Here is a 27806-nt window from a genome sequence, read left to right as displayed (position 1 = left end):
GTCTTTGTGTCATCTTGGACTTACACTGACACCTAGCGGCTTGGATGCAGCATCATTTAAAATCAATAGTTTTCAGTTTCAGATGCCATTGTTGAAATTTAGTATTCACAGTCAGCCATGATTACTTTAATCAATGAGTGAAAGTGTCAAATAAAAGGACGGTTACTGAGATTAAGCGAGTAGTATTCATCTGGTCATGTGATACTAACATGGCAGCCCCCATGTGCGGACCCTCTCCATGTAGAATAAAACAGCTTTTATAAGTTACTGATAACTGGAGTCTTCATTTTAATGTGAGTGCTCATGATTTCCTACATATATTGTAAAATTACAATTCATGTCTTTAAGAGTTCAACTTTTTTAATGAGGAAAAAAATTAATGACTGCACCTTTAAGTTTAAATAGAAAGAAGAAAGAAATAGCTAAAAAAAAAAACTTTACTCTTAACAATAAACATAAGAGCACCATAATTGATGTACAACTTCAGTTGCACTCCACTGCCCTATAAAAAGTGTACAATGGTAACCACTGATTCCATCAAAATAGCATAAATCTACAAATGGGTCATTCCTGTTTGCTGTACCTTTTTGAATATTCTTGTGTTGTACAATTGTTTTAGAAAATATACCAGACTTTCAGGTATGCTGTGGTCAAGCTGAAGCACTTAAACTTTATTAATTCTAACTTGATTATTATTGTTGTTGTTGATTATTGCCTAACCGTAGTAAAACTATGGTAAATGTTGTGGTTACTATGGTTTTTACCACAAATACCATAGTTTAATATGGTACTGCAGTAAAACCACGCTTATATTTTGTAAGGGATGGATAAAGTTATTGTGAGGGAAAGCAAAACTATTTCAGAAAATAAATGTCCCTATCTGTCCTCTAAGAGGGTCTGTAGTAGTATAGCACCCAGGGACAAGGTAAAAATGACAACGTACGCTCAAATAAATTATTTTAAAATTATTTAATACACCCTTACGTTCAATTAATTGTTATATTGTGATAAACGAAAACCAACAGTTTAATATTTTATCCAATATACGAAGACATACGATAATGTCTTCAGAAACATCCTACAATTAGGAATGGCCCAGGTTTTATGGATTATATCTGTCGCCATCTAGTGCCTAGGAGATGTAGTTACAGGACTTGATCCTCGCGGCTTGCTGTAGTTTAAACATTAAACACATGTATGAGTTGTCAGGAAGAAGACACAATAGGGCTTTTTAGGCCAGTCGTGAGAATGCGACCCATGGGCGATGAATGATTCAGCCCCGCCAGTGAAGCGTCCGCAGGTGTCTCACCTGCGCGAACTGGCCGCATGCAGGCGCTTACACGGTCATGCAGAATAAAGTGCTCGCGTCCAAAGAAGCGTGTAAAGAGGCAGCATCCGGATCATCAATGGAAGAGTAGTTGATGTACACACCTGATCTGTGTATGCTATGGGGAACTGCTGGGCGCAATGTTTGGGGCTCTTTAGAAGGGAAGCAAACAGAATCCAAAGAGGAGGAGGGTGAGTCATTAATGGGGCATTTAAAATATTTAATACATACTAAAAAGTGTTATTTTGATCTTCGGCAGCGTTCAGTGTGTTTACAGTATGTGGTATGATTGCAGTGGAAAAACACTCATGCAACCGGTTAACAGTGGAACATTTCTGGATCTTTCTCTTGAAAGTGACTGAATACTAGTAATGAAGCCTTATTTGTTACAGTAAATGCGCATAGTTTTGTGATATTACTTCAGTCAGTGAAATCCCATTCTCGAACGAATCGTTTTGAAACGGTTCTTTTTTGAATGATTCGATGGAACCGAGTGAGATTGTTAATCACTCGACTGTTGGTAAGAATATTTGATATAATCTGCTCTGTTCTTTATTCGTTTATATAGTGATAAATAACTGTTTTTTTTTTTTTTTTTTTTTTTTTTTAAACAATGCGTTGACATGAATCGAAATATTTCAATGAAACGTACTGTCCGAACGAACCGATTCGTTTAAATGAACCGGACTTCTCAAAGCTACTCTGGTTTCCGCATTAGTGATGTTATGATCAAAGGGCTCCGCCCAGAGTCCTCTTGTGAATTCGTCCAGGGGCAGGCTGGGCCTTTCATGTGTAATTTATCTGAATTCATGTTTAAATATGGTGTCCCACTGGTAACGTGTAATTTATACACACTAAAGCTTGTAATTTTTGTTTTCTGTAAGATCTGATTTTTGCATATATAACATGGTATTACCATGGTATTGTTTGAAAAGTACCATGTTAATACCATGGTATATAATGTTAATCATTCAATACCATGGTGTGTGTGTGTGTGTGTGTGTGTGTGTGTGTGTGTGTATATATATATATATATATATATATATATATATATATATATATATATATATATATCAGCATATTATGTATTATACAGTTGAAGTCAGAAGTTTGCATACACCTTAGCCAAATACATTTAAACTCAGTTTTTCAAAATTCCGGACATTTAATCTTAGACAACATTCCCTGTCTTCGGTCAGTTAGGATCATACTTTATTTTAAGAAAATGAAATGTCAGAATAATAGTATGATGATTTATGTTTTATTTAAGCTTTATTTCTTACATTCCCAGTCAGAAGTTTACGTACACTTTGTTAGTATTTGGTAGCATTGCCTTTAAATGGTTTAACTTGGGTCAAAGGTTTTGTGTAGCCGTCCACAAGCTTCTCACAATAAATTGTTGGGATTTTGGTACATTCCTCCAGACAGAACTGGTGTAACGGAGTCAGGTTTGTAGGCCTCCTTGTTCGCACACGCTTTTTCAGTTCTGCCCACAAATTTTCTGTCAGATTGAGGTCAGGGCTTTGTGATGGCCACTCCAATACCTTGACTTTGTTGTCCTTAAGCCATTTTGCCACAACTATGGAGGTATGCTTGGGGTCATTGTCCATTTGGAAGACCCATTTGCGACCGAGCTTTAACTTTCTGGCTGATGTCTTGAGATGTTGCTTCCGTATATCCACATCATTTTCCTTCCGCATGATGCCCTCTGTTTTGTGAAGTGCACCAGTCCCTCCTGCAGCAAAGCACCCCCACAACATGATGCTGTCAACCCCATTCTTCACGGTTGGGATGGTGTTCTTCGGCTTGCAAGCCTCACCCATTATCCTCAAAACATAACGATTGTCATTATGGCCAAACAGTAACATTTTAGTTTCATCAGACCAGAGGATATTTCTTTAAAAGTAAGATTTTGTCCCCATGTGCATTTGCAAACTGTAGTCTGGCTTTTTTATGGTGGTTTTAGAGCAGTGGCTTCTTCCTTGCTGAGCAGCCTTTCAGGTTATGTCGATATAGGACTCGTTTTACTGTGGATATAGATACTTCTATACGTTTCCTCCAGCATCTGCACAAGGTCCTTTGCTGTTGTTCTGGGATTTATTTGCACTTTTTGCACCAAACTACGTTCATCTCTAGGAGACAGAATGTGTCTCCTTCCTGAGCGGTATGATGGCTGCGTGGTCCCATGGTGTTTATACGTGCGTACTATTGTTTGACAGATGAACGTGGTACCTTCAGGCTTTTGGAAATTGCTCTCAAGTATGAACTAGACTTGTGGAGGTCCACACATTTTCTTTTCTTGGCTGATTTTCCCATGATGTCAAGCAAAGAGGCACTGAGTTTAAAGGTAGGCCTTAAAGTACATCCACAGATACACCTCCAATTGACTCCAATTAGCCTATCAGAAGCTAATTGCCAAAAGCAGAGGTGGGGAACCCTGCTCCTGGAGGGCCACTGTCCTGCAGAGTTTAGCTCCAACAAACCTGAGCAAATTAATCAAGGTCTCCAGGATTACTTGAAAAAATAAGGGTTGGCGCTAAACTCTACAGGACATTGGCCCTCCAGGAGCAGGGCTCCCCACCCCTGGCCCTAAAGACTTGACATCATTTTCTGGAATTTTCCAAGCTGCTTAAAGGCACAGTTAACTTGGTGTATGTAAACTTCTGACCCACTGGAATTGTGATTATAGTCAATTAAAAGTTAAACAATTGATGGAAAAATTACTCATGTCATGTACAAAGTAGATGTCCTAAACGACTTGCCAGAACTATGGTTTGCTAATATTAAATCTGTGGAGTGGTTACAAAATGAGTTCTAATGACTTCAGCCTAAGTGCACATAAATTTCTGACTTCAACTGTATAAACTGCCATCCAGTGCCATTATTTTACCATGTTAATGCCACAGTACTTTTTGTAAGGGAAGGATGTATAATATTTAAAGTCCTTATTTTTAACAACTTATGCTGCCATGATTATATTAGATACCACTATTTGTTTTGAAATGTTTAATACATTTTGTGAGAGGAAGTGGGTGTTACCTCCCATACAACCAGCCCTGTCTGATTATTGATTATATGCCACTAGGTCAAAGTACTTCAGAAGTAGCACAGCTGGGGAACACTATACCATAGAGGTACAGTCTTTACAATTTAAAACTTATATAGAGAGCTGTTCAGGTTGTACTCCAAAAACTCAGAAGACATCGGTTCCCTCAGGAATTTCCCATGAGTTTTTAAAATGGCACTTTTAGAATTACGAGTAAAAGTAAGGCCTGTGGTTAAAATGAGTTAAAGGGACTTTTTTTGTTGTTGTTGTTCTATAAAATAAATTACACACAATCATAGCTCAAATGTTCATTTTGAAGCTACTGTGTTTTTTTAAAAACGCATATTGCTATCACAATGCATTATGAAATGGACGACTGTTGTAGTCCTTATTTAGCAACGGGTTAGCAATATACCTTTTAAAAAGATACAATGGCTTTAAAATCCACAAATGAGGTATGACTGTGTGTAATTGGTGTTCTAGAACAAAACGTAAAACTTCAAGTAATTTTTACCACAGGTAAAGCTGTAGTAAACCAAAGGTTTAGCTCATAATTCCAAAATCCCAATTCTAAAAACTCATAAGAAGTGAGGGAAGCCATGGCAAATTAGCCTTTCGGGTTTGCTTACTAATTGACGTCACGCTGAACAGCTCTATTGTCATTGCCTAGGATTTGTGCAGTTTGAGTGATTTTGCTCTTCTCTCCTTCTATTACAGTTTGAGAACCTAGTGGAGAGTGATGAGGTGAGAACACGCTTACAGAACAAAACAAGTTATTATACTATTCCTCCTTAGCTCAAACATCAACACTGGTTACTATTTATTTATTTATTTATTTATTATTTTTCAGGGTGAGAGCTCGCAAAGCTGCCTCAGGTATGATGTTTATATAATCTTCTCTTTTCTACTGGTATTTTAGAGTCGGATCACTTATAGCCTGACTGATATTAAAGTTTTATTTATGCTGACTGCACACACTTTGGCTCTAATTTGGTATGTGGCATAGCAGATGCAAACCTTTTATAACTTACTGGAACATTTTCTCTTCAAAATCAGAGTTTTACTGTATAATCAGCTTTTTAAGAGGGTTTTGTCACAACTGTCCTCAAATCAGTGACTTCTTTTCTCAGCTGCTGTTTTCTGTACATGAATGTGAGCTGTTTTATAGTCTTAAACGAACTGTTCATGAACCGTCCCATGTGTACTGCTTACAAAATGTGCTATTTTTAACCAGCTTTCGCCAGTTCCAATCCGATTGGCTGACAGGAATTTATGCCATTTCTTACAAATGACTTTCAAATGAGGAGCATAACAACCAATTTGCCATATAAAAGTCAACAATATCTGCAGTATCACACTGCAAAGTTCTCACAGTGGCTGGAGTAGTAAAGTTGCTAGCGCAGAAGAAAGTTACAGACAACAAATAAATAATTTTATGTATTTATTTTTCAAAAATTGTTAAATAGTAAGTGTGGCAGTTATAGTAAGTTATCAGTTTGCCAGTTAACAAATTTGCATGCATAAGCTACCAGGTTACTACAAAGAGTGTTTCCGTGAAATAGGTTCACGGTGTCAAATCTTGGAAAATTCTCAATAGGTTTATTTGAAACATGGGAGCATTTCAATTAGATACCCTTGAGAATAACTGTATATTGTATTTTTGTTTTACCCACCTTTAAATGTCACTTTCAGCACTGTATTTCACTGGACCATGTTGACATGTTCATTTCACTCAACAAAAATGTATATTTGAAGACTCTTGAGTAAGTATTTAATGTAGGCTATGTACAGTATGCACATCAATAGGCTACTTTTTAAAGAAGTGCCTGCTTTTAAATTGGTTATATATATATATATGTTATTCTGTGAGTGGATGCCATATTTTATGATAATATATTAGGTTTTTTTCTCATAAGCCAGTTTTTCTATACTAGCTTTTTTTTTTAACATCGTAAAAGTCGTCTTGAAACATGTCAGAGACCAAAAGAGATCAAAGCAATAGTAATCTATATCTAAGGCCATGCAGGTGTCACAAGACAGAATACCAGAAAAGGCATATTAAAGCTTAATGAAGCTTGCAGCAAAGACTAAAGAAGCTTAAGTTCCCAGTTTCATAAATTCTGCACTATATTTGGGTGATTTTGTGCTGACCAATAGCTATGTGTTTCTTAAGAATTAATTTAAGAAAATATGAAATGAACAAAACATTTTGTCTGCTGTCTTTATTAGTCAGGTGCATTTCTAGAAACTGGAAAAGGTATCAGGTGTGTTTTTATTTTTTTGTTTTTTTTTTATGGGGTGTTGCTGTATTTACCCGGTACTTATTCCTGCTTTTTGTCCTTTGCCGATCACATGCCTGACTTAGGACGATGTTAAATTAATTAAGCACTAACATTTAAATATACAGTCCTATATAGTATATGATGTGTATATTCTAATGTCAATAAACAACACACCGTAAGATTATGAAGCACCGACTTTATTCACACCACCAGACTACAATGTAAAAATCATATACACTAATATGCCGCAATTGCTTTCTGTGTATTCTTCATGAGATAAAAGCAGCTCTTACGTTCAGGATCATCACAGAAGTTTTGTTATATTGTGACCAAATCAGACCAGAAAGCAACACAAAATCATTTGTAACCTCTAAATGAGAGATTATGTACAGGTAATGTGATTAACACAAAAATAAATTGACTCGTCCCTCTTTTTCTTAAAAAAATTAAAAATAATCAGGGTTACAGTGATACATGTGGCACATATAATGGAAGTGAATGAGGCCAGTTTGTAAACATGAAAATACTCACCGTTTCAAAAGTATAGCCACAAGATGAAACAATATGCATGGTAACACTAAGTAAATTGGTCATTCACTTGTCCGGAGAGAAAAAAGGACATTTAATTTACATGCTCAAGTAACATGTCAAAGATTCTGTTGTATGTTTCTTACAATTACAACCGATGCCCAGCCTAATAGTGTACCTATGCAATCAACTCAATTCCCTGTGAAAGAAATGTAAACTGCACTGGGTAGGGGAGGAGGCTATTGTCATATGATAATTATTTTATGTTACATATTGTTGTCAAATAAAGAAAAGCCTCCATTGTCACCAATAACAGCAGGGATGCTCATAGATCTATGGAAAGAGATCTACTTTTTCATCATGTTAATGCAGCAAGATCTGTACAATATAGGCTATTCATTAGACTACTGAAATTTTGGTATTGTGATAGTTATTATTTGTTGTTGTATTGAAGCTGGTACTGAGAGTAGTCAAATTTCACTAACTAATATGTTAATTATGGAAGAATTGCTTCTAGTTCTTAAGTAACTATTCAAGACTAGTAAACAGTCAGTCATAAAACTACAATAAAAAACAGCAATGAATAAAAATAGATAAAAAATTAAGAAAATTCAGTGCTTTTTTAACATTTTCAAAAGTTTTTAACAGTAGTAGTAGAATAGTTCATTCAGAATGAAATGCAACATAAAACTGCTACTGGTCTTCACTGTATGATTATAATGCATTAATACTTTTTAAAGCTACTAAAGTTATTCAGTCAAGAGCAGTGAGTGGTTTTCTTGTTATGGTTGTTTGATTATTATAATGACACACTAGACAGCAGCAGGTCTATTAGCTTACATTTACACTTACAAGTCTGACATTTTAATACAAATCCACTTTTTTTCTCCGCGGTTTACATTCACTTTAGACATCACTCTCTGTGCTTACATGAATATCTCACCAAGATGGGCATTTCGGCGGAATTCTAAAATATATTTGACCGTTCAGGTGCGCATTAGCACGAGCATGTTCAGCACACACACATACGCCACCTGTCAATCAAACAGGGCGCAGCTGTTACTAGATTGCTAGCGAATTATAGAATGACGTGCTCTGGATTACTTTCAACAGCAGAATAAGAATATAAACTTTGTAATAAGTGACACAGGCTTAGGCTATCACAAATATAGCCAGTTATTTTTTCATTATTGATGTTTTAATCAATCTGCTTGTCCGGTCAGACAAGTAAAATTCTCTTTCACTTGCCCCTTCAGTAATCCACTTGTCCCGGACAAGCGTTAATGTCGAGCCCTGGTTACATGATGAACCAACTTGCTCCTCAGATGCTGAAAATAGTTGCATTGTCAGAGCCTCTGGTAATAATGTTAACGTTAAATAATTCGCTAACGTTGGCTAGGTAGATGTAACCTAGATAGATATAATGTTATACATTGTTATTCATGACAAGCAGCCAGATATGTCAGTCGACATAAGCGAAGAGACTGACAGCTAGTGTCGTTAGCTAACAAATTGTTTTGCGTCCCCCCCCTCCAAAAAAAACGCAAAAATCCTAATAGAAAGTAATCGACATGTACAAGATTAACAACATTTTCTTTCATCTTCATATCACGTAAAATGTTTTATTTAAAAATACTACGAAAACTGAATTAAAAGTTACACTTCAATGAAAAAGAATTTGAATGAATTAACATTTGTCACAATGCCAACATTGTTCTGTTATTTTGTGTATAATTTCTGTATTACATAAATAAATAAAACATTTTAATTATGCCTATACACTTTCAAACCATACAAAAACAGAAGGAAAAATAAATAAGAAGTGATACTGCTGCATGAGCAATCCCAGGGCATAAACACATTTCAAACCGAATCTTCTTCATCTGCATTTAAATAGCAGAACGTTTTATTTTAAGATAATAATAATAATAATTACAGGGATTCATACCTGTGAATGTTAATCCGCCTCAGTAGTATCTATAAAAGTATTTTTAAACTCCAGTTAACTTCCAGTAAGAATAAACGACTGTGATTGGCCCATCCTGGCCAGCGCTAAGAAAAGTAACAGGTACTATGTGTCAGTGACAAGACTGAGGGATGAGAGGATGGTGATAGGCTTTCCAAGTTCCAAAAGCTCCATACAAGTCGTTCTTAACTCTTGTGCCTTATATATCAATTCTTCTGAAGCCATTCGATAGTGTTGTGTGAGGGACCGACCGAAATATCAGTGTTAAATTCATCGTTTCCCCATTTGAAACTGGCATGCGATACATCTTTGTTTACATAAGCGCAGCTGAGAGCGCACCAGACACTTTTCCATACTTTGTGCAGTTCGTGCTGCGGTGCCTGCCAAAAGTTTAAACAAAGCAGGAGAAAAAGCAGAGGTGTAGAAATTGTGCACATTGGTTCTTGCGTGTATTGTTACTATTTTTGCTGAATGTGTGAAAGTGATTTGAGAACGGGTCAGTCTTCCTCACCCCCCTACGGGGTGCGCCCCACACTGTGAGAACCACTGCTGTAATGTTAGTTAACGTTACTTAACTCAAACGATGTTGTGTCCTCAAAATGCCTTTGTGTCTCGAATGCAGCCAGGTGGTTCCATTGGTTCTCTAACTTATCATAAATTAATTCTACAATTAGTTTTTATTAATTTAGACTATGGGTAGTGCTTAAACTAATGATCGGATGATTGGATCATTTTACTGACTTGAATCTTTGAGTCTCGTTCAGCAAAATGAACGAGTCATTATTCAAGTCATTTTGTTCATTTGTGCAGAATTCAATTAAAATATTACATTTTCAATAGCCAAATCCCCCCCAACACGTCTGCTTACGCAAACTTTGATTATAGTCCCAATAAGGAAAAATTGATAATACAGCCAAGGACAAATTATGAGAAACAGAAATGATTAGTTCACCTCTGGAATCTTCTTGTCAAGTCGTTCATTCTTTTGTCACATGAGTGTATAGCGTATACGGCTGTCACGTGACAAAAGAACGAACGACTCGGACCAGAAGACTCGAGAGGTGAACTAATAATTTCTGTTTCCTGTGTGAGCAGTGCATAGCGTATACAGCTGTCACGTGACAAAAGAACGAACGACTCAGACCAGAAGACTTGAGAGGGGAACTAATAGTTTCCTGTACAGCGCCTATGTGGTTTTCACGTAACAAACGAACGGAGGTTGCGCAATGCACATGCGGGGCCAACACAAAATGAATGAATCACTCTCTGAGATTACTCATTCTTCTGAGTCACATAAAGATTCGTTCAAAATGAATGGCCCATCACAAGCTTAAATATAAAAATGTGCATATATACATATTTTACATACACTTAGGTTGAAGTCTCCACTCCACATGACACAAGTAATTTTTCCAACAATTGTTTACAGACAGATTGTTTCACTTTTAATTGACTATATCACAATTCCAGTAGGTCAGAAGTTTACATACACTAAGTTAACTGTGCCTTTAAACAGATTTGAACATTTCAGAAATGATGTCAAGCCTTTAGACAATTAGCTTCTGATAGGAGGTGTACTGAATTGGAGGTGTATTTGTGGATGTATTTTAAGGCCGACCTTCAAACTCTGCCTCTTTGCTTGACATCATGGGAAAATCAAAAGTGGACCTCCACAACTCTGGTTCATCATTGGCAGCAATTTCCAAATGCCTGAAGGTACCACGTTCGTCTGTACAAACAATAGTACGCAAGTATAAACACCATGGGACCACGCAGCCATCATACTGCTCAGGAAGGAGACGCATTCTGTCTCCTAGAGATGAACGTAATTTGGTGCGAAAAGTGCAAATAATCCCAGAACAACAGCAAAGGACCTTGCGCAGATGCTGGAGGAAACAGGTATAAAAGTATCTATATCCACAGTAAAACGAGTCCTATATCGACGTAACCTGAAAGGCTGCTCAGCAAGGAAGAAGCCACTGCTCCAAAACCACCATAAAAAAGCCAAGACTACAGTTTGCAAGTGCACATGGGGAGAATGATCTTACTTTTTGGAGAAATGCCCTCTGGTCTAATGAAACAAAAATTGAACTGTTTGGCCATAATGACAATCATTATGTTTGGAGGAAAAAGGGTGAGGCTTGCAAGCTGAAGAACACCATCCCAACCGTGAAGCATGGGGGTGGCAGCATCATGTTGTGGCCGTGCTTTGCTGCAGGAGGAACTGGTGCACTTCACAAAATAGATGGCATCATGAGGAAGGAAAATATGTGAATATATTGAAGCAACATTTCAAGACATCAGCCAGGAAGTTAAAGCTCAGTTGCAAATGGGCCTTCCAAATAGACAGTGACCCCAATCATGCCACCAAAGTTGTGGCAAAATGGCTTAAGGACAACAAAGTTGAGGTATTGGAGTGGCCATCACAAAGCCCTGACCTCAATCTGATAGAACATTTGTGGGCAGAACTGAAAAAGCATGTGCGAGCAAGGAGGCCTACAAACCTGACTCCGTTACAACAGTTCTGTCTGGAGGAATGGACAAAAAATTCCAGCAACTTATTGTGAGAAGCTTGTGGAAGTCTACTCAAAACATTTGACCCAAGTTAAACAATTTAAAAGCAATGCTACCAAATACTAACAAAGTGTATGTAAACTTCTGACCCACTGGGAATGTGATGAAAGAAATAAAAGCTGAAATAAATAATTCTCTCTTCTATTATTCTGACTATTTCACATTCTTAAAATAAAGTAGTGATCCTAACTGATATAAGACAGAGAATGTTTTCTATGATTAAATGTCAGGAATTGTGAAAAACTGAGTTTAAATGTATATGGCTAAGGTGTATGTAAACTTCTGACTTCAAGTGTGTGTGTGTGTGTGTATATATATATATATATATATATATATATATATATATATATATATATATATATATCACACATATACATACACACACTGGCAGCCAAAAGTTTGGAATAATGTACAGATTTTGCTGTTTCAGAAGGAAATTGGTACTTTAATTCACCAAAGTGGCATTCAACTGATCACAAAGTATAGTCAGGACATTACTGATGTAAAAAATAGCACCATCACTATTTGAAAAAAGTCATTTTTGATCAAATCTAGACAGGCCCCATTTCCAGCAGCCATCACTCCAACACCTTATCCTTGAGTAATCATGCTAAATTGCTAATTTGGTACTAGAAAATCACTTGCCATTATATCAAATACAGTTGAAAGCTATTTGGTTCATTAAATGAAGCTTAACATTGTCTTTGTGTTTGTTTTTGAGTTGCCACAGTATGCAATAGACTGGCATGTCTTAAGGTCAATATTAGGTCAAAAATGGCAAAAAAGAAATGGCTTTCTCTAGAAACTCATCAGTCAATCATTGTTTTGAGGAATGAAGGCTATGAAATTGAAGATTTCATACAAAGGTGTACACTACAGTCTTCAAAGACAAAGGACAGCTGGCTCTAACAAGGACAGGAGGAGATGTGAAAGACCAGATGTACAACTAAATAAGAGGATAAGTACATCAGAGTCTCTAGTTTGAGAAATAGATGCCTCTTTTGAAACTGAAAAACAAAAAGAAATGGTTAGAGTGGGCAAAGAAACAGACATTGGACTTTGGATAATTGGAAAAGAGTGTTATGGATCTTAGCCCTTTAAGCTTTTCTGACTGACTGACTGACTGGGAGTGAGAGATGCTTTGCCGAAGCAACGGCGCAAAACACAACGTTAGATATCTTTTATGTTATTATGAGAAGTGTAAAAACATTTTCGGTTCATTATGAAACTGTGGCGGGACAAATTAGACCACCACAGTGTAGGTAATTAATGGGAAACACTGTGGAGAGGAGAGAGTAGGGTTATAGAGCCAATTAATTGATGAGGATTATTAGGAAGCCATGATTGATAAGGGCCAATGTGGGGAATTTGGCCAGGACACTGTTACATACATCCCTACTCTTTTCGAGAAGTGTCCTGGGATTTTTAATGACAACAGAGAGTCAGGACCTCAGTTTAACGTCTCATCTGAAGGACAGTGACTTTTTACAGTATAGTGTCCCTGTCACTACACTAGGGTGTTAGGACCTACACAGACTGCAGGGTGAGCACCCCCTGCTGGCCTCCCTAATACCTCTTCCAGCAGCAACCTTAATTTTCCCCAGGAGGTCTCCCATCTGACCAGGCTCAGCTCTGCTTAGCTTCAGTGGGCAACCGATCTTGAGTTACAGGGTGATAATGGGATGTGGTCAATAAAGACATGAAAGATTATAATTGTTTGTTAGCATATAAGTGTGTACTTTTGTTTGCAACTGTATGTGTAAATGCAAATGTTTTTTATTTTATTAATTTTTTTATCTAGATGTTGTTCTTGCATATTTTTATGGGAAATAAAGGTTCAAAGGTTGTTTAAGCTACCTTATTTTGAAACCGCTATAAGGGAGACATTTGTGAACAATAGGCTATAGCTTAAATTGTATGTGTGCCATACTTTTTATTTAATAACTTAAATTTTAAAAGTAATCGATTATTTTTGTTTTGTATGTTTGAGTACTCGACTACAAAATTACTCAATCCCCATCTCATGTCTGGCTACACAAGCTTAACCATTTAATGTCATTTAATTTTCATTTAATGTCATTTAACTATTGTTTGAGAAAGTCAATCATGCAATCAAAAGTTAGAAAATTTCCTTTTTGTTGTAAACTGCATTTTGACCTAGGTATCCACTGACCTATGAGAATTTCTTTCCACACCCTCAAAATGCATCTTAAAGGAATAGTTCACGCAAAAATGAAAATTTACTGATACTTTACTCACCCTCAGGCTATCCAAGATTTATCTGAGTTTCTTTCTTCATCAGAACAGGATTTAAGATTTTTAGGATTTCATTTCAGGCCTCCTCCTTTAAACAATGCAAGTGAATGTACTCCATTTTTTGACGGTCCAAAATGCATATTTAGGGTGCATCAAAATAATCCACACGACTCCAGTCGACAAATAAAGTTCTTCTGAACCCAAACGATTGATTATTTTTAGAAACAAACCACAAATGTTCGCTTCCGTACATACCTGTGACGCGCACTTAAGAGATGTAATGGGATGATGTAAGCTCGTTGGTAATGTCACGCGTGGAGGAGGCAGGAAGCGTGTCATTGTTTACAAGAGAAACTTGCACAGACCACAGACCAAGCGCCGTTCACAAACCAAAACAATTTCAAAAATAATTTCCAAATAATAATAAAAAACATTTCTGCAGTAAATAACCATCCTTTATTTCAGAGCAATACTGTTGCGTTATCTACTTGAGCTTTTTCTTTAGCAGAAATATATAGGCTATATGACAAAGTTTTCACACATCCCTCTCATGAGCACGCGTCACGAGATGTACGGAAGTGAACATTTGTAGTTAAAAAGTATATAAGTATTGTTTTGTTTCTAAAAATAATCAATCGTTTGCGTTCAGAAGAACTTTATTTGTCGACTGGAGTCGTGTGGATTATTTTGATGCACCCTAAATATGCATTTTGGACCGTCAAAAAATGGAGTACATTCACTTGCATTGTTTAAAGGAGGAGGCCTGAAATGAAATCCTAAAAATCTTAAATTCTGTTTTGATGAAGAAAGAAACTCGGATACATCTTGGATGGCCTGAGGGTGAGTAAAGTATCAGCAAATTTTCATTTTTGGGTGAAATATTCCTTTAAGCATTCCTGTCCATTAATCGCTCAAGCTTCAACCCAGTCAGTGATGTTTGTCTCAGAACTGTGTGCCACATGACTTAAGGTCACAGATGTGGTGATTGGCTACTGAAAGCTCTGAACTTTACTCTCTTTCCTGCCATTGGTCCAGACCCATCAGCGAGGAGGAGATTTGCCACTTGAAGAAGCATCGCTATGCTGCTATCTCAGACAAACAGGTTCTAATTGACGAAAAGCTGAATGCCGAGGTACTACAGGTCATATCTGTATTTCCATCACCACTGTCAATATCATTGCTTTAGTAAAACACTAGTTTCTGGCTGTAGAGCTACAGTTACAGACTGTACATATTTTATAATTCAAATATATTTTTTAGTTGCTCAACATTACCTTATATTTAGTTAGACCTTCAATAGAGCGACAGTGCCCACGCACTGTTTCAGCCGTCTTGGATCCGGAAGTGTTGTTCCCATAAATTTTTTCTATAGGGATTTTATCAAATCCTTCATAAAAGAGATCTAAGCTATGAATCAAACCAACCAGCTCTAAGTGAATTACAACATTACAAACTTTGATTTGAAGCAAAAAGTATTTTAAATTCGAACAAAAAGACAAATGGACAAGACTGTGTACTTTACGTCTTCATGAGGGAATTAACTACAATGCCATGATGCATTGTATATGACATAATTGAATTAAAAATGATAGAAAAATATAAAACTATTTTAATTACAGTTGTTGATAATAAGTATAGAAACAACACATTTAAAGTTTGTTGCAAAATATTTAGATATATACAAATATACACTGATGAGCCAAAACATTATGATCACTCACAGGTGAAGCGAATAACATTGATCATCTAACAAGAACGCATATCAAGGTCTGGGTAGATTAGATGGTAAGCGAACATTCAGTTCTCGTTGTCAACGTGTTGAATGCAGGAGAAATGGGCAGGAGTAAAAGACCTGAGCGAGTTTGACAAGGGCCAAATTGTTATGGCCAGATGACTTAGTCAGAGCATCTCTGAAACGGCAAGGCTTCTGGGGTGCTCCCGGTCAGCAGTGTTGAGTACCTACCAACAGTGGTCTGAGGAGGGACAAACTACAAACCGGCAACAGGCTGTTGGGCGCCCAAGGCTCATCGATGCATGAGGGCAACAAAGGCTATCCTGTCTGGTCCAAACCGACAGAAGTTTGACACGTGCCACCTACTTAAACACTGTTGCAGACCAGGTACACCCCTTCATGGTAATGGTATTCCCTGATGGCATTGGCCTCTTTCAGCAGGATAATGCGCCCTGCCACATTGCACACGTTGTTCGGGAATGGTGTGATGAACATAATGAAAAGTTCAAGGTGTTGCCCTGGCCTCCAAATTCCCCAGATCCCAATCCGATTGAGCATCTGTGGGATGTGCTGGACCAACATGTCTGATCCATGGCGGCTTCACCTCGCAACTTACAGGACTTGAAGGATCTGCTGCTAATGTCTTGGTGCCAGATACCACAGGACACCTTCAGGGGACCTTGTTGTGTCCATGCCTCGGCGGGTCTGCGCTGTTTTGGTGGCACGCGGAGGATCAACAGCATATTTGGCGGGTGGTCATAATGCTTTGGCTCATCGGTGTATACAGTATAAATAGATGGGAGATGAGAATAAGATAGTATTGCACATAGGATTGGGCAATAACTGCAAAGCTCATTTGGTATGCTTTGTTAGCAGAGTTTCTCTGATTGGTGGGTTGAATTATCTATCTACAGGATCTTGGGTAGTGTAGTTTTCAGCAGAAATTCTGCTATTATTTTAAAAAATGAAGTTGAAATAACATGGATTAATGGCTTCAACAGAAGCACATAACATCGATTAACAACCTCGGAGCTCACGGTATGTCCGTCTTTAAAGATTTATAAATAATCTTTAAAAATACATTTGGCTGTGGAGAAAAAAAGTGGAATTTTTACTGACGGAACCAGACTGTTGCGCTCTATAAACTGTCTTGTATTAAGTCAACATGAAATGGTGTCTGCAACCCATTAAACATATATAATGTAATGTATTTCTGAGTGAACAAGACATTCAACAAGACAAAAAAAATTAAATTATTAATTAAAAATTAAGTTCTAATATGATTTCATGTTGACTTAAAATTTCCAAGAAAGTTCAAAACAACACTAGCAGAAGTTAGCATCTATCTTGAGTTTTCATGGTTTCATTTGTGTTTTCCATTGTTTTTCACCCTTGCTTTTATTTCTGAGTTTAGTTAACCCTCTTTTTCTGTTGTGATTTCTGCCCAGTTAGTGGCAGAAGAGGAGAAGTTAAGGCTAGAAGAGGAGGCAGTATTTGCAGCCCAGCGCGAGGCAGCGCGGCTCGCTAAGGAGCAAAAGCTTAAGGAGGTGAGGCGTTCGCAATGAGCACGCCCAGCCCTTCTCTTAACATCGCTCACTGTAGCTTCTGCCACACCCTTCATCTGACACTCCTTTACCTCTTTTAATATGTAGCTAATTCTGATTTTAACCTAAACAATTACAATTAATAAAGCCATGCACCTTATAACATTTTGCTTGCTATTTTTATTAAAACTTAATTAGGTTAGTTTTTTTTTTTTTTCTAGATTTTTAGAAATCTAGAAAATATCTTTTTATGGTTATTTACGATAAATAGTTGTGATCAGGGACTCTTAAAAAGGGATTAAAGGCTCTTAACATTTTTCCAACTGTTTATTCCAACGTTTTTTCCAACAAAGTTGGAAACTTTGTCTCAAAAAGGAAAGCGAATATGCCTTGATTGTGTATCTCATTGCTGATGATATTGCCTGAGCACTCTAAATGAATTCCGACCGATGAACCACTTCTGTGTCCTCTGATTCATTGCAGAGGTTCTTGACAAATTTCTTTGAAAATATAAACAAGAATTCAGTGTTTTGGTTTCACTTTAAATTAGCGATTGTGCAATGGCAAATGTTCTTGGTCGTTGTGGGTTGATACGCTGTGCTAATTACACGTAGTGACACACACAATATAGCTGTTTGGGTTTGTGGAGTTCCAAAAACAACAGTGTAAATGTAAAATGGACCAAGACTAAAGTTGACCAAAGAGACATATTTTAAGTATTTGGAAATACTTTTAATTTAAAATACATATTTTATTACATGATTTCAAGTAAAACTTGAATAAATGACTTCTGAAGCACACATAGACCTTAAGAAGTATCACAATTTGTTTGACAATTAATCATCATAATTGTGAAAACAGACAATCGCCATAATCAGTTATTTGTTTAATTAATCGTCAGCAAAATGTCATAACCGTGACAGCCCTAGTTGAATGCTAATGCTAAGAAAAGTAAAATCAATTGTTTAAATAATGTTATTGCTTCCAAACAATGCAATTACAAAGCTTCTCCACTTAAAACTAACTGACCTGATGAAACTAAGTCTCTGTCATCTCCTCCTTTTAAAAAAAAAATCTTTTATTGTCATATTTTCTTTAATTATTTTTTATTTATTTGCCCTCATGTCTCTTTTCAGTTTTAATGTGTTTTATTTTGCTTTGTACCATGTGTGTGTGGCCGTCTGCTGGCATTAAATGTGGTGTCTGTATTCCAGTAGGGTACCAGACTTTGGCACACCGAGTTAGAAATTATTTTAGCCATGTAACTTTTTTGAAATACTGCGAGAGATTTTTGGTGGAAGCCAGTTTTTGTTCTTGTTATGTTCTGTGTTCAGAGGAAGCAGCATCAACAGAGGACCAAACCCAGAACAGAACCAGAAGGCAATGACCCTCGGCCCAAACCGTAAGTCTGATCTGTCTTCTTAATTTACAAACCTTTTCTGAAATCAGAATACTTAAGACAGTACTGAAATATCAAAGATATTGGGGCTGCACTTAACAACTATTTGCAATTTTTTTTTATTTTTTATTATTATTAATGTAATTTATTCAATGAGCTATAACTTACATTTATACTGTAGTAGTAAAAGTGTTGATTAAAAAAAAATCGAACTCCTAATATTGCAGTGCTATCCTTAATCTCTCCACATGCAGTTATAGTGATGACAACATCAGTGTCTTGCAGATGTTCTTATAACTGTGTGAATGTGTGTTTTTCTTCAGTAAACGGTCAGATGGCGAGTTCGAGGTGTACCTGCAGAGTGTGAAAGCTCCGTCGGAAGTGTGTCGCAGTAACAGTGAGTTCTCATTACATTGCTGTTTTCTCGTACACACCCAGAGGCCACATTACACTCATACACACGTCCACTGAAAATGCTATAGATTACAATTAGAGATGCACAGATGTATCGGACAAACATCAGTGTTAAAAGTAGCCGACGATCAGGGCTGATTTATTTCCTGTGAACCAAAAAGGGGTGGAAAAATGAATCGGACAACTGGCAAACAATTTGTGCTGTGGTTGAAAGAAAATGTCTCTTGTGTGAAATTACTTTGTGTTAAAGCTCAACACAGTGTAGGCTGCTTCAGCGAATAACAGACAAGCTGCTTCAATCACAATTCAGTTATTCTGAGTTAAGAACATTAAAAATGAAGAAATCATACCAATTAAATGTGAGCCCTGACAAGAGGATATTCTCTGTGGCACTTTCAACATTGCTCTTTGTTTTGAGTGACCAGTCCAGCCCGACATGGCAACATTGGCTCAACCAATGGCATGTGTTTGGGGCAGGACTATCTGTTAGTTGGACCAGTGGCAGATGAAGGGTGTATTCATAAAGCTGTTTGAAAATAATCCCTGTTTCCAAAAAAAAAACAAAAAAACACGTACTGTCACAGTATGTAATGTATTTGATGATGGACGCACTTCTCGTCGGTAAAACAGTACGTTCTTTAGGTATGCATGAGGTTTTCCATTAGCCGATAAAGACAACTTTTTTTGACCGTTAAAACATCTCAATGACCGACAAAGTATTAAATTTACAGCAACAATGTCCGGTGAAAATATTAACACAAAGCATCATCATCAAATTTAGTTGATGACACAAGTGTACAGCTTGACGCCAACCCAATGATGACGGTGCTTTGCTGCCACAGATGTTTAAACTTTCCCAACAGCTTGCGAAGTCCTAATCCGCGACTACAGTGGGTTGTATACTGCACACTGGCAAAATCAGCCTGCGTTATTCCCATCTCTCATGCCCGCAGTGAGAAACTTCTGACTTCAGAATTGCATTAAAACTGCCTTACGTTGCCGTCTTCTGGAGGAGAAGGACATTAAAGCTCATTGTGGCTGATACCCATAACTCATAAAAAGTTGTCATTTTTAATCCTTTAACCTGGAACTGCTAGCTAATTCATTAAAAGCTTCTCATTTGGAAAATGTGTCATTTAAAAGCTTGAAATTTTGGACTACAGATATAATATGAACCAGAAATCTTCCTATGTTACAGATGAATGCTGATTTGAATGACAAATAAATGATAATACTCTTGCATAAATTGTATGGTGCCCATTAACATGTTTATAGTAATCCTGATGAGTCACTAACGGATAGAAGAATGAACTTCTGTACCACCGTAGCTACCCGTAGCATATGGCGTAGGTTTGACGCAGTAGTATAATCGGACTTGTGTTCTTTATTCTTTATATTTAGTGTATTGTGATTTCAAACATTGATATTATCTTTAACACGCTTGTTCCTCATTCATCTGCATTGGACTTGCACAACGGCTCCAGCCTTGTCGTATGCAAAGGCTGCAATGTGCTGTGTGCGTTTGTGGGCTGGTTGTGGGTTAATGTTGTCAGTTAGATCATTTTTCAGTTCTCAGGTCTTTGGAAAAGCTGGCCTGTTTGGTTGAAATGATGGTTCCTCTGATTTGGAAAAAACCCCACCCTTTTAAGCCATTTCAGAGCTCATAAATATCAAGGTGTACATTTAAATATTGCCAAAAAGCTGAAAAATATCAGTATATTATTTATGTTGCTGTATCACATGCTCTAGCTCTGATTGTGTTTCTTGTGTGTTAAGGACTGAGCTCAGAGACTAACGTGGTGACCCCGAATACGGAGAGCAGCTGGGACTTCACCAGTAAAACTGACGCCACCTCACTGGACTTGGAGTGGGAGGATGAGGAGGGTGAGTGACATCACATACCTGGTTCCTGCATTCAGTGAATAATTTGAGCATTGTTATGAAGGAGTCATCTATCACATCTCAGTTTGAATTGGCCTTTTGCTATTTAATTGTTTTTAAATGCCACATCCAAGGGTTGTTGTCTAGGTTTGACATTTAAAATGTGCTGTCACATCTGCTCTAAACCGATATCATTAAAAGAAAGATTTTGTAAAGTAGTCAAACTTGACCACAAGTAATACTTTAACAACCTAAATTTCAGATTGTTCCTAAGGCAAACTATTCAGCTACTACAATCACATGAAAAATTCGGAGATTATCCTTTTTATTCTTTAAAATTGCATGTACTGACAGTAAATCATGTACATTTATGTCATGTGGTCTGTAATTAAATTACACAGGAATGAACCAGATGGGTCCTGCATGGGAGCGTTCCAAAACCGAAGAGGACATTTTACGGGCGGCGCTTCGTCCTGGCAGGAAACAGCTGGGCAGCGGCCCCACCTCCACCTCTGAGGACTCCAACGCTCTGGAGTGGGAGAACGACTTTGTCAGTGCACATCCTGAGGACAGTGGTGATCATGGCGATGAGGACTTTGAAGGATTTGTTAATCCAGTACTGGACATGCCCACCGAGGAGACAGAGCTTAAGCCTAGCTCTGACCAACAAGAGAGAGAGTCCTCATAAGACTACAGTGATGCATTACTCAAGTTCAGTGTAATATCACTACGGAGAGTTCAGGCGAAAATGACAATACGGATGTAATTCTCAGAGCACTAACATGATGATTGTTAAGAAAAAATACAAGGAACTACCCACATCAAGAACCGTTTCATTTGATTTGTATTTGGTCTTTGAGTGAAACTCTCGAAAACATGTCCAGGTCACGTTCCATATCAAAATCAAAGGAAAAAATATATGTATTTTTCAGAGACAATTCATAGGTCCATTGAGAGATTTTTCATTGTGACAGTACCTTCGCACAGTGAAATTCTGCAGGCGAATATAGTCGTCTCAATCTGCGTGATCTTGAATTTCACATGACTTCCAGTAGCGAAGAATTTCCCATCGCGGATTTCGTGTGGAGTTCAAGTTTGGTGAACTTTGACAGGTGAAATCGCCACGTTGACCAATAGGAAGTTGCTTGGTTTGGCAGTGTGGGCGGTGCTCCGTAGAAAGCTACACTGAATATTCACAATGCACAATGATATTTCAGTGGCGAGTTCTTTTTAACTTCACTCTTCCAGAGAATAAGTGCAGCATTAAAAGAGACTTCTTGACAATTCATTTTTTACTGGTTTCACATGCGCTCGACATCTGCCCACGCCTCCTTCAGCCGCGGAATTTCGCTGTGCAAAGGTAAATGTGACCACGCCTTTAAGCAAATTTCTCCCCAAATTCTGTCATGTGATTGTCATTAGATTCTCATAACTATATTTTGTTTTTACACAAAAATACAATACAGCATTTTCTTTAAATAAGAAAAAAATACTTTAATGGAATTATTTTATTTAAATCAGCATACATTAATGGCAATAACTTTTTTTTTTTTTTTTTTTTTGTATTTCAGTAAAGAGAATGGGACAGGTTATAAATTGTAAAATTAATTAAAAGGCAAATTTAAGATTATAAATATCATGATGCAAAGCATTTTTATTTATTTATTTTTTTTTTTTTTATTAAATATGAAATATGAACCAGACACATTCTTGAGTTTCACCCCATTAGTTTCTGGGTTTTTAAATCTCAAATCTAGAAACTTAAAGGGATAGTTTGTAATTCTCTCATCATTTACTCACCCTTATGCCATCCCAGATGTGTATGACTTTCTTTCTTCAGCAGAACACAAATGAAGATTTTTAGAAGAAAATCTGTTCTTTTGGTCCATACAATGCAAGTGAATGCAACATTTTGAATCTCCAAAAATCAAATAGGTCCACATAAAAGTAATCCATATGATTCCAGTGGTTAAATTAATGTCTTCAAAAGCGATTTGATAGGTGTGGGTGAGAAACGGTTAAATATTTTATTCAATTTTTACTATAAATTCTCCTTCCTGCTTAGTCAATCTCCACTTTCACCAAAAACACAAGAAGAAGATTGTGAAAGTTATTCAGATTATTTATGCATATGATCCCTACTGGGCAGGGAGAAGAATTTCTAGCAAAAATGGACATACATATTGATCTATTTCTCACCCACACCTATCAAATCACTTCTGAAGATATGGATTTAACCACTGGAGAATTTTATGCTGTCTTTATGTGCTTTTTGGAGCATCAACATTTTGGCACTCCTTTTACACTTGCATTGTATGGAGAGCTGAGACATTCTTCTAAAAATCTTAATTTGTGTTCTGCAGATGAAAGTCAGACACATGTGGGATGGTATGAGGGTGAGTAAATGAGATAATAAAATGTTTTGGTGAACTATCCCTTTAAGAAGTCATTAAAGGGGTCATGACATGAGGAATCAAATTTTCCTCAATCTTTTGACATATAATTGGTCATTGTATTATAAAAACACACCGTCGGTTTCAGAACTCAACACTTCCCCCTCGTTGCGAAAAGAGCATTTTTGTAAAACCAAGCTGCCAAAACGACTCGTTCTCTTCTTGCCCCACATTGTGATGTCACACTGTGGTAGACATTTGCACAGCAGCACATCAATGTCTACTTTACCATTAATCACTTCTGTAGCCCTCCCAGCAACTGTGAGCAGTGAGATGGAAAGTAGAGAGCAGGTTAGTCAAGAGCAGAGAGCCAATCATAACAGTGTGCGTTTACTGTCAAGTCTTAAAGGAGATGCAGCACCAAAACCGAGTGTTTCTGACAGAGGGTCCGAATGAAGTTCGGACATGTTTTACAAATATAAAACTGTTTTTTGTGCAAAAAAAAAAACTTTACAAACATTATAAGTAAACCTCAAGGAGCATATTAAAATAATAATAAATAAGGCATGTCATGACCCCTTTAATGTTTCATGAGACATTCAGCCTTATTTCAGAAGATTATCATGGAACTGAATCAAGTGCAATTTTAGAAGAGTTTCCTGGCAGCATGTTAAGATCACTCAGATGAGCCGCAGATCTTTTCCAAAACCATGGAAACCTTTCATTCAGCTTATCATCTAAAGTTTGAAACCATCATGGAGTCAGGCACTGGTCTGATGACACTGAACAATGTTTTAAGGAAAAAGACTTGTTGCTTGAATGGAACAGTCAAATTAGAGAATGTTGAAGTTCCACAAGTGCTGTTAACATATAAAATCACTGTTTGTCTGCCTGCAAAATGTCTGTGGGTCAAAGGGTTAGTGATAGTTTTTAAAAGCAGCCAGTGAGTTTTCTCTATACGTATTTGCAACTGCTTTTTTTGGACAACATGGGCAGGAAAGAGGGAAAATACTTTAATGTAGCACAAATCTAGATCTGCTACCTCAGGTTTTGATAATCCTGATGTTATTGAATGAATCCATTAACTGCTGTCTTACTGAGTCTATGAAATATTAGTGAATTAATGGAGAATATATCTTATATTAATTGCTATATTGGTTTACATTTTTGAAATGTAAGGACAGATCATATTTCAACTGCAATACAGACAGTTTTATAGGGAATCTGTGGATAATCATAAAATTGTCATATCTGCATAAAAAATAAAAATAAAAAGTATTTCTTCAAAGGCTTTTCTTTACTGATGGTTTAGTATTTTCTTTAAAAAAAAAAATGTTCCGGGTTTAATACAAGTTAAGCTCAATCGACAGCACTTGTGGCATCATGTTGATTAAAAAAAAACTATCTGGTTATAGTGAGGCACTTGCAATATAGGTGAATGGGCCGGTCAATTGTTGCGTTGTCATGAAAGCAAAGTTGCAATATTGGATAAAACTTTACACAGATAAGGTTAGCAAGTAATTTTTTCCACACTAAAATCATGCCAGTATGTATAATGTTCACATCGTGTGGCTATACTTTTAAAATGTTGTATATTTTAATGTTTATGGACTGGCCCCATTCACTTCCATTTTAAGTGCCTTACTATAACCAAGTTTTTCTTTTTTTCTTTTTCTTTTTTTTTTTTTTTTCTCATCACAAAAGCTGTTGTTTGATCTTAACATTTGTTAAACCTGGATTGTTCCTTTAATATTGGGTTAATTATTTATTTTTTATTTTTTTGGTCCGAATGAGCAACTGCTTAAAGGAATTGTTGACCCAAATATGAAAATGCTGCCATCATTTACTCACCCTCAAGTTGTTCCATACATTTAAAGGAGACAATTAGCACAATATTCCACATTTTCTGGAACTATTCTAAAGCTTTGTGTGAGGAACAAATGAAAATTTCGAAAAGATGTCATTCACAGAAAATCTCACTTTTAAAGTGACTTTTCACTTTCATGGTATAGAAAAGAGCAGTATGAATATTCTGCTTACATCTCCTTTTGAGTTCTATAGAAGAAAGAAAATTATATGGGTTTGGAACGAAATAAGGGTGAGAAAATAAAGACAGAACTTTCATTAATGGGTCAGCTATTTCTTGAAGTTGAGCCCCATACTCTCTTCCAAAAGTACTGACTTCTACACAATTTGCAAATGTGTTTTTAATGAATGCCAATCTGTATATAATGGATTGTAAAGTGTAAAGACACTAAAGGCCTTTAAGATTAGTTGGGACATTAGGATCCATTGTTTGAGTCTGACGTGACTAGGGTCTGTAAACTAGTTTTGAAAGGACCTTCTGTAGAATATCATAGCACCCAGGAGACTTCTGTACAGCACTGTCATGTCATTTGTCTTATTTTACCAGCACACCTTTAAAAGAGCTCTTAACAGACATATACTCTCATGTCAAATGAATGTAAAGGGTGCATAATCATTGCAGTGTTGTTTTTTTATTTGTTTGTTTTTTTATTTCCATGTATTATGTGCTGTATGAAGAGTTTGGGAGCAATTGTGTGTTTGTAAAGATATACGAATAAAGGTTTGTCTCTGCCAGTCAGAGTTCAACAGATGCCTGTGTGATTGTAAATATTTAAAGCTGTTGTGTGTTCATAACTTTTAGAAAAGTAAATAAAACAGTAGCTCATTTGAAAGTGGAGACGCTGTCTACGTATCTTATGGTGGCACATCTTGGCAAATTGAAATCTCGCATGAACACATATCTAAATTTCTGCGAGGTTTCCAGCTTAAACGATTTCCTAATGGAAATTTGGCACTATCTACACTGTTACCAGGCCTTATTTTGTGTTATGGCAAGTGTGCATTTTCTGCTAATTAAATGAAAGCTGTTTTCAATTTAAAAATAGAAGGGACTTCTGAATGAACCAATGCTGAATTTTCCAAGAAAGAGTTTGGCCTCTCAACTTCCAACTCTTCAACAGAACTTAAATACTGTTTTTAAATACTCAATTTTGTCAAAAATTGCCCTTGTGTTGAAGGAACATGCCAAACTTTTAATATCTTTCTGCAGTTGTGTGTGCTTGTGAAGACCCTGTCAAGTTTCAAATAAACTCAATGTAGCTACAGTTTTTATAATTCCATTATTCCAATGCATTGGGTTGTGCAAATAAAAGAAAAAAATGAACTTCACACCCTGTCTGTGTTTGTGCTGTTATGTCTGGATTTCCCATAAATTTCAGTCTCAGTGTGATAATGTATGTACACTACCAATCAAACGTTTGGACATACTTGACTGAATGTATATGCACTTGACCAACTATTTGCTGAACGAACCATGTTGTTCTGTACTCTTCCAGGCTTTGACGCTGTGGTTGCGAAATCAGGATTACAATGGACTGACTGAGCAAGTGACCAATCATGAGTCGCCACTTCACTACAGGCATTTCACCGCCATGGTTGAGAATGGTAAACTAACCATGTAGAGAAATCTGGGACAGGAACGGTTTGTAATCATACCGTACCGAATCGCGCTTAAGTGGGAATGCTACTGAATCCATTACTCACCGTGCTTAGAATTGCTCAGCGAATGATGGAAAGGCACTTAATGCATTTCATGATCTTAAAGACCTGTTGATCTTAAGGCGTGCGCGTATTGCTTGAAATGAGTTTTGTAGGCTTTTCGCAGGTCATGGCAGAACACTGACATTCCTGTCTTGCAGGAAATCACGCACAGAACGAGCAGTATGGCTGGTGGCATTGTCATGTCAGGATGAGCCTGCAGGAAGGGTACCACATGAGGGAGGAGGATGTCTTCCCTGTAATGCACAGCATTGAGATTACCGGCAATGACAACAAGCTCAGTCCGATGATGCTGTGACACACCGCCCCAGACCATGACGGACCCTCCACCTCCAAATCAATCCCGTTCCAGAGTACAGGCCTTGGTGTAACGCTCATTCCTTCGAAGATAAACGCGAGTCCGACCATCACCCCTGGTGAGACAAAACCGCGACTCGTCAGTGAAGAGCACTTTTTGCCAGTCCTGTCTGGTCCAGCGAAGGTGGGTTTGTGCCCATAGGCGATGTTGTTGCCGGTGATGTCTGGTAAGGACCTGCGTTATGACAGGCCAACAAGCCCTCAGTCCAGCCTCTCTCAGCCTATTGCGGACAGTCTGATGGAGGGATTGTGCATTCCTGGTGTAACTCGGGCAGTTGTTGTTGCCATCCTGTACCTGTCCCGCGGGTGTGATATTCGGATGTACCGATCCTGTGCAGGTGTTGTTACACGTGGTCTGCCACTGTGAGGATGATCAGCTGTCCTTCCTGTCTCCCTGTAGTGCTGTCTTAGGCGTCTCACAGTATGGACATTGCAATTTATTGCCCTGGCCACATCTGCAGTCCTCATGCCTCCATGCATTATGCCTAAGGCACGTTCACGCAGATGAGCAGGGACCCTGTG

General features: G+C 37.3%; 1 protein-coding gene across 3 annotated transcripts; it reads left to right on the top strand.

Annotated features, from left to right (window-relative positions):
* Positions 1-1203: 1203 nt before the first annotated feature.
* LOC127413337 (AP-1 complex-associated regulatory protein-like) lies at positions 1204-24615 on the top strand. 3 transcript variants are annotated; one of them, XM_051650402.1, is made up of 10 exons: positions 1204-1518; positions 5091-5117; positions 5224-5249; positions 6066-6136; positions 15015-15111; positions 17160-17258; positions 18590-18657; positions 18978-19051; positions 20845-20952; positions 21351-24615. In XM_051650402.1, exons 4-10 carry the CDS (start codon positions 6093-6095, stop codon positions 21635-21637), a joined length of 777 nt encoding a protein of 258 aa, XP_051506362.1. In that variant the 5' UTR covers positions 1204-1518; positions 5091-5117; positions 5224-5249; positions 6066-6092; the 3' UTR covers positions 21638-24615. The 3 variants fall into 3 exon arrangements, with proteins under 3 accessions (XP_051506362.1, XP_051506360.1, XP_051506361.1); XM_051650400.1 differs by lacking the exon at positions 6066-6136 and adding an exon at positions 4413-4461; XM_051650401.1 differs by lacking the exon at positions 1204-1518 and adding an exon at positions 4413-4461.
* Positions 24616-27806: the final 3191 nt, after the last annotated feature.

This window comes from Myxocyprinus asiaticus, chromosome 22 (assembly GCF_019703515.2).
Source record: "Myxocyprinus asiaticus isolate MX2 ecotype Aquarium Trade chromosome 22, UBuf_Myxa_2, whole genome shotgun sequence".
In the NCBI taxonomy this organism is placed as follows: domain Eukaryota; kingdom Metazoa; phylum Chordata; class Actinopteri; order Cypriniformes; family Catostomidae; genus Myxocyprinus; species Myxocyprinus asiaticus.
This window is presented reverse-complemented; position numbering and strand designations above follow the sequence as displayed.

Bases quoted from the DNA above. Each gene is read 5' to 3' on its own strand.
- LOC127413337 (XM_051650400.1), top strand. From the start codon at position 1,448: ATGGGGAACTGCTGGGCGCAATGTTTGGGGCTCTTTAGAAGGGAAGCA. The intron at 1,519-4,412 runs GTGAGTCATTAA...ATATGCCACTAG, and splicing joins AGAATCCAAAGAGGAGGAGG to GTCAAAGTACTTCAGAAGTA. The intron at 17,259-18,589 runs GTGAGGCGTTCG...TTCTGTGTTCAG, and splicing joins AGGAGCAAAAGCTTAAGGAG to AGGAAGCAGCATCAACAGAG.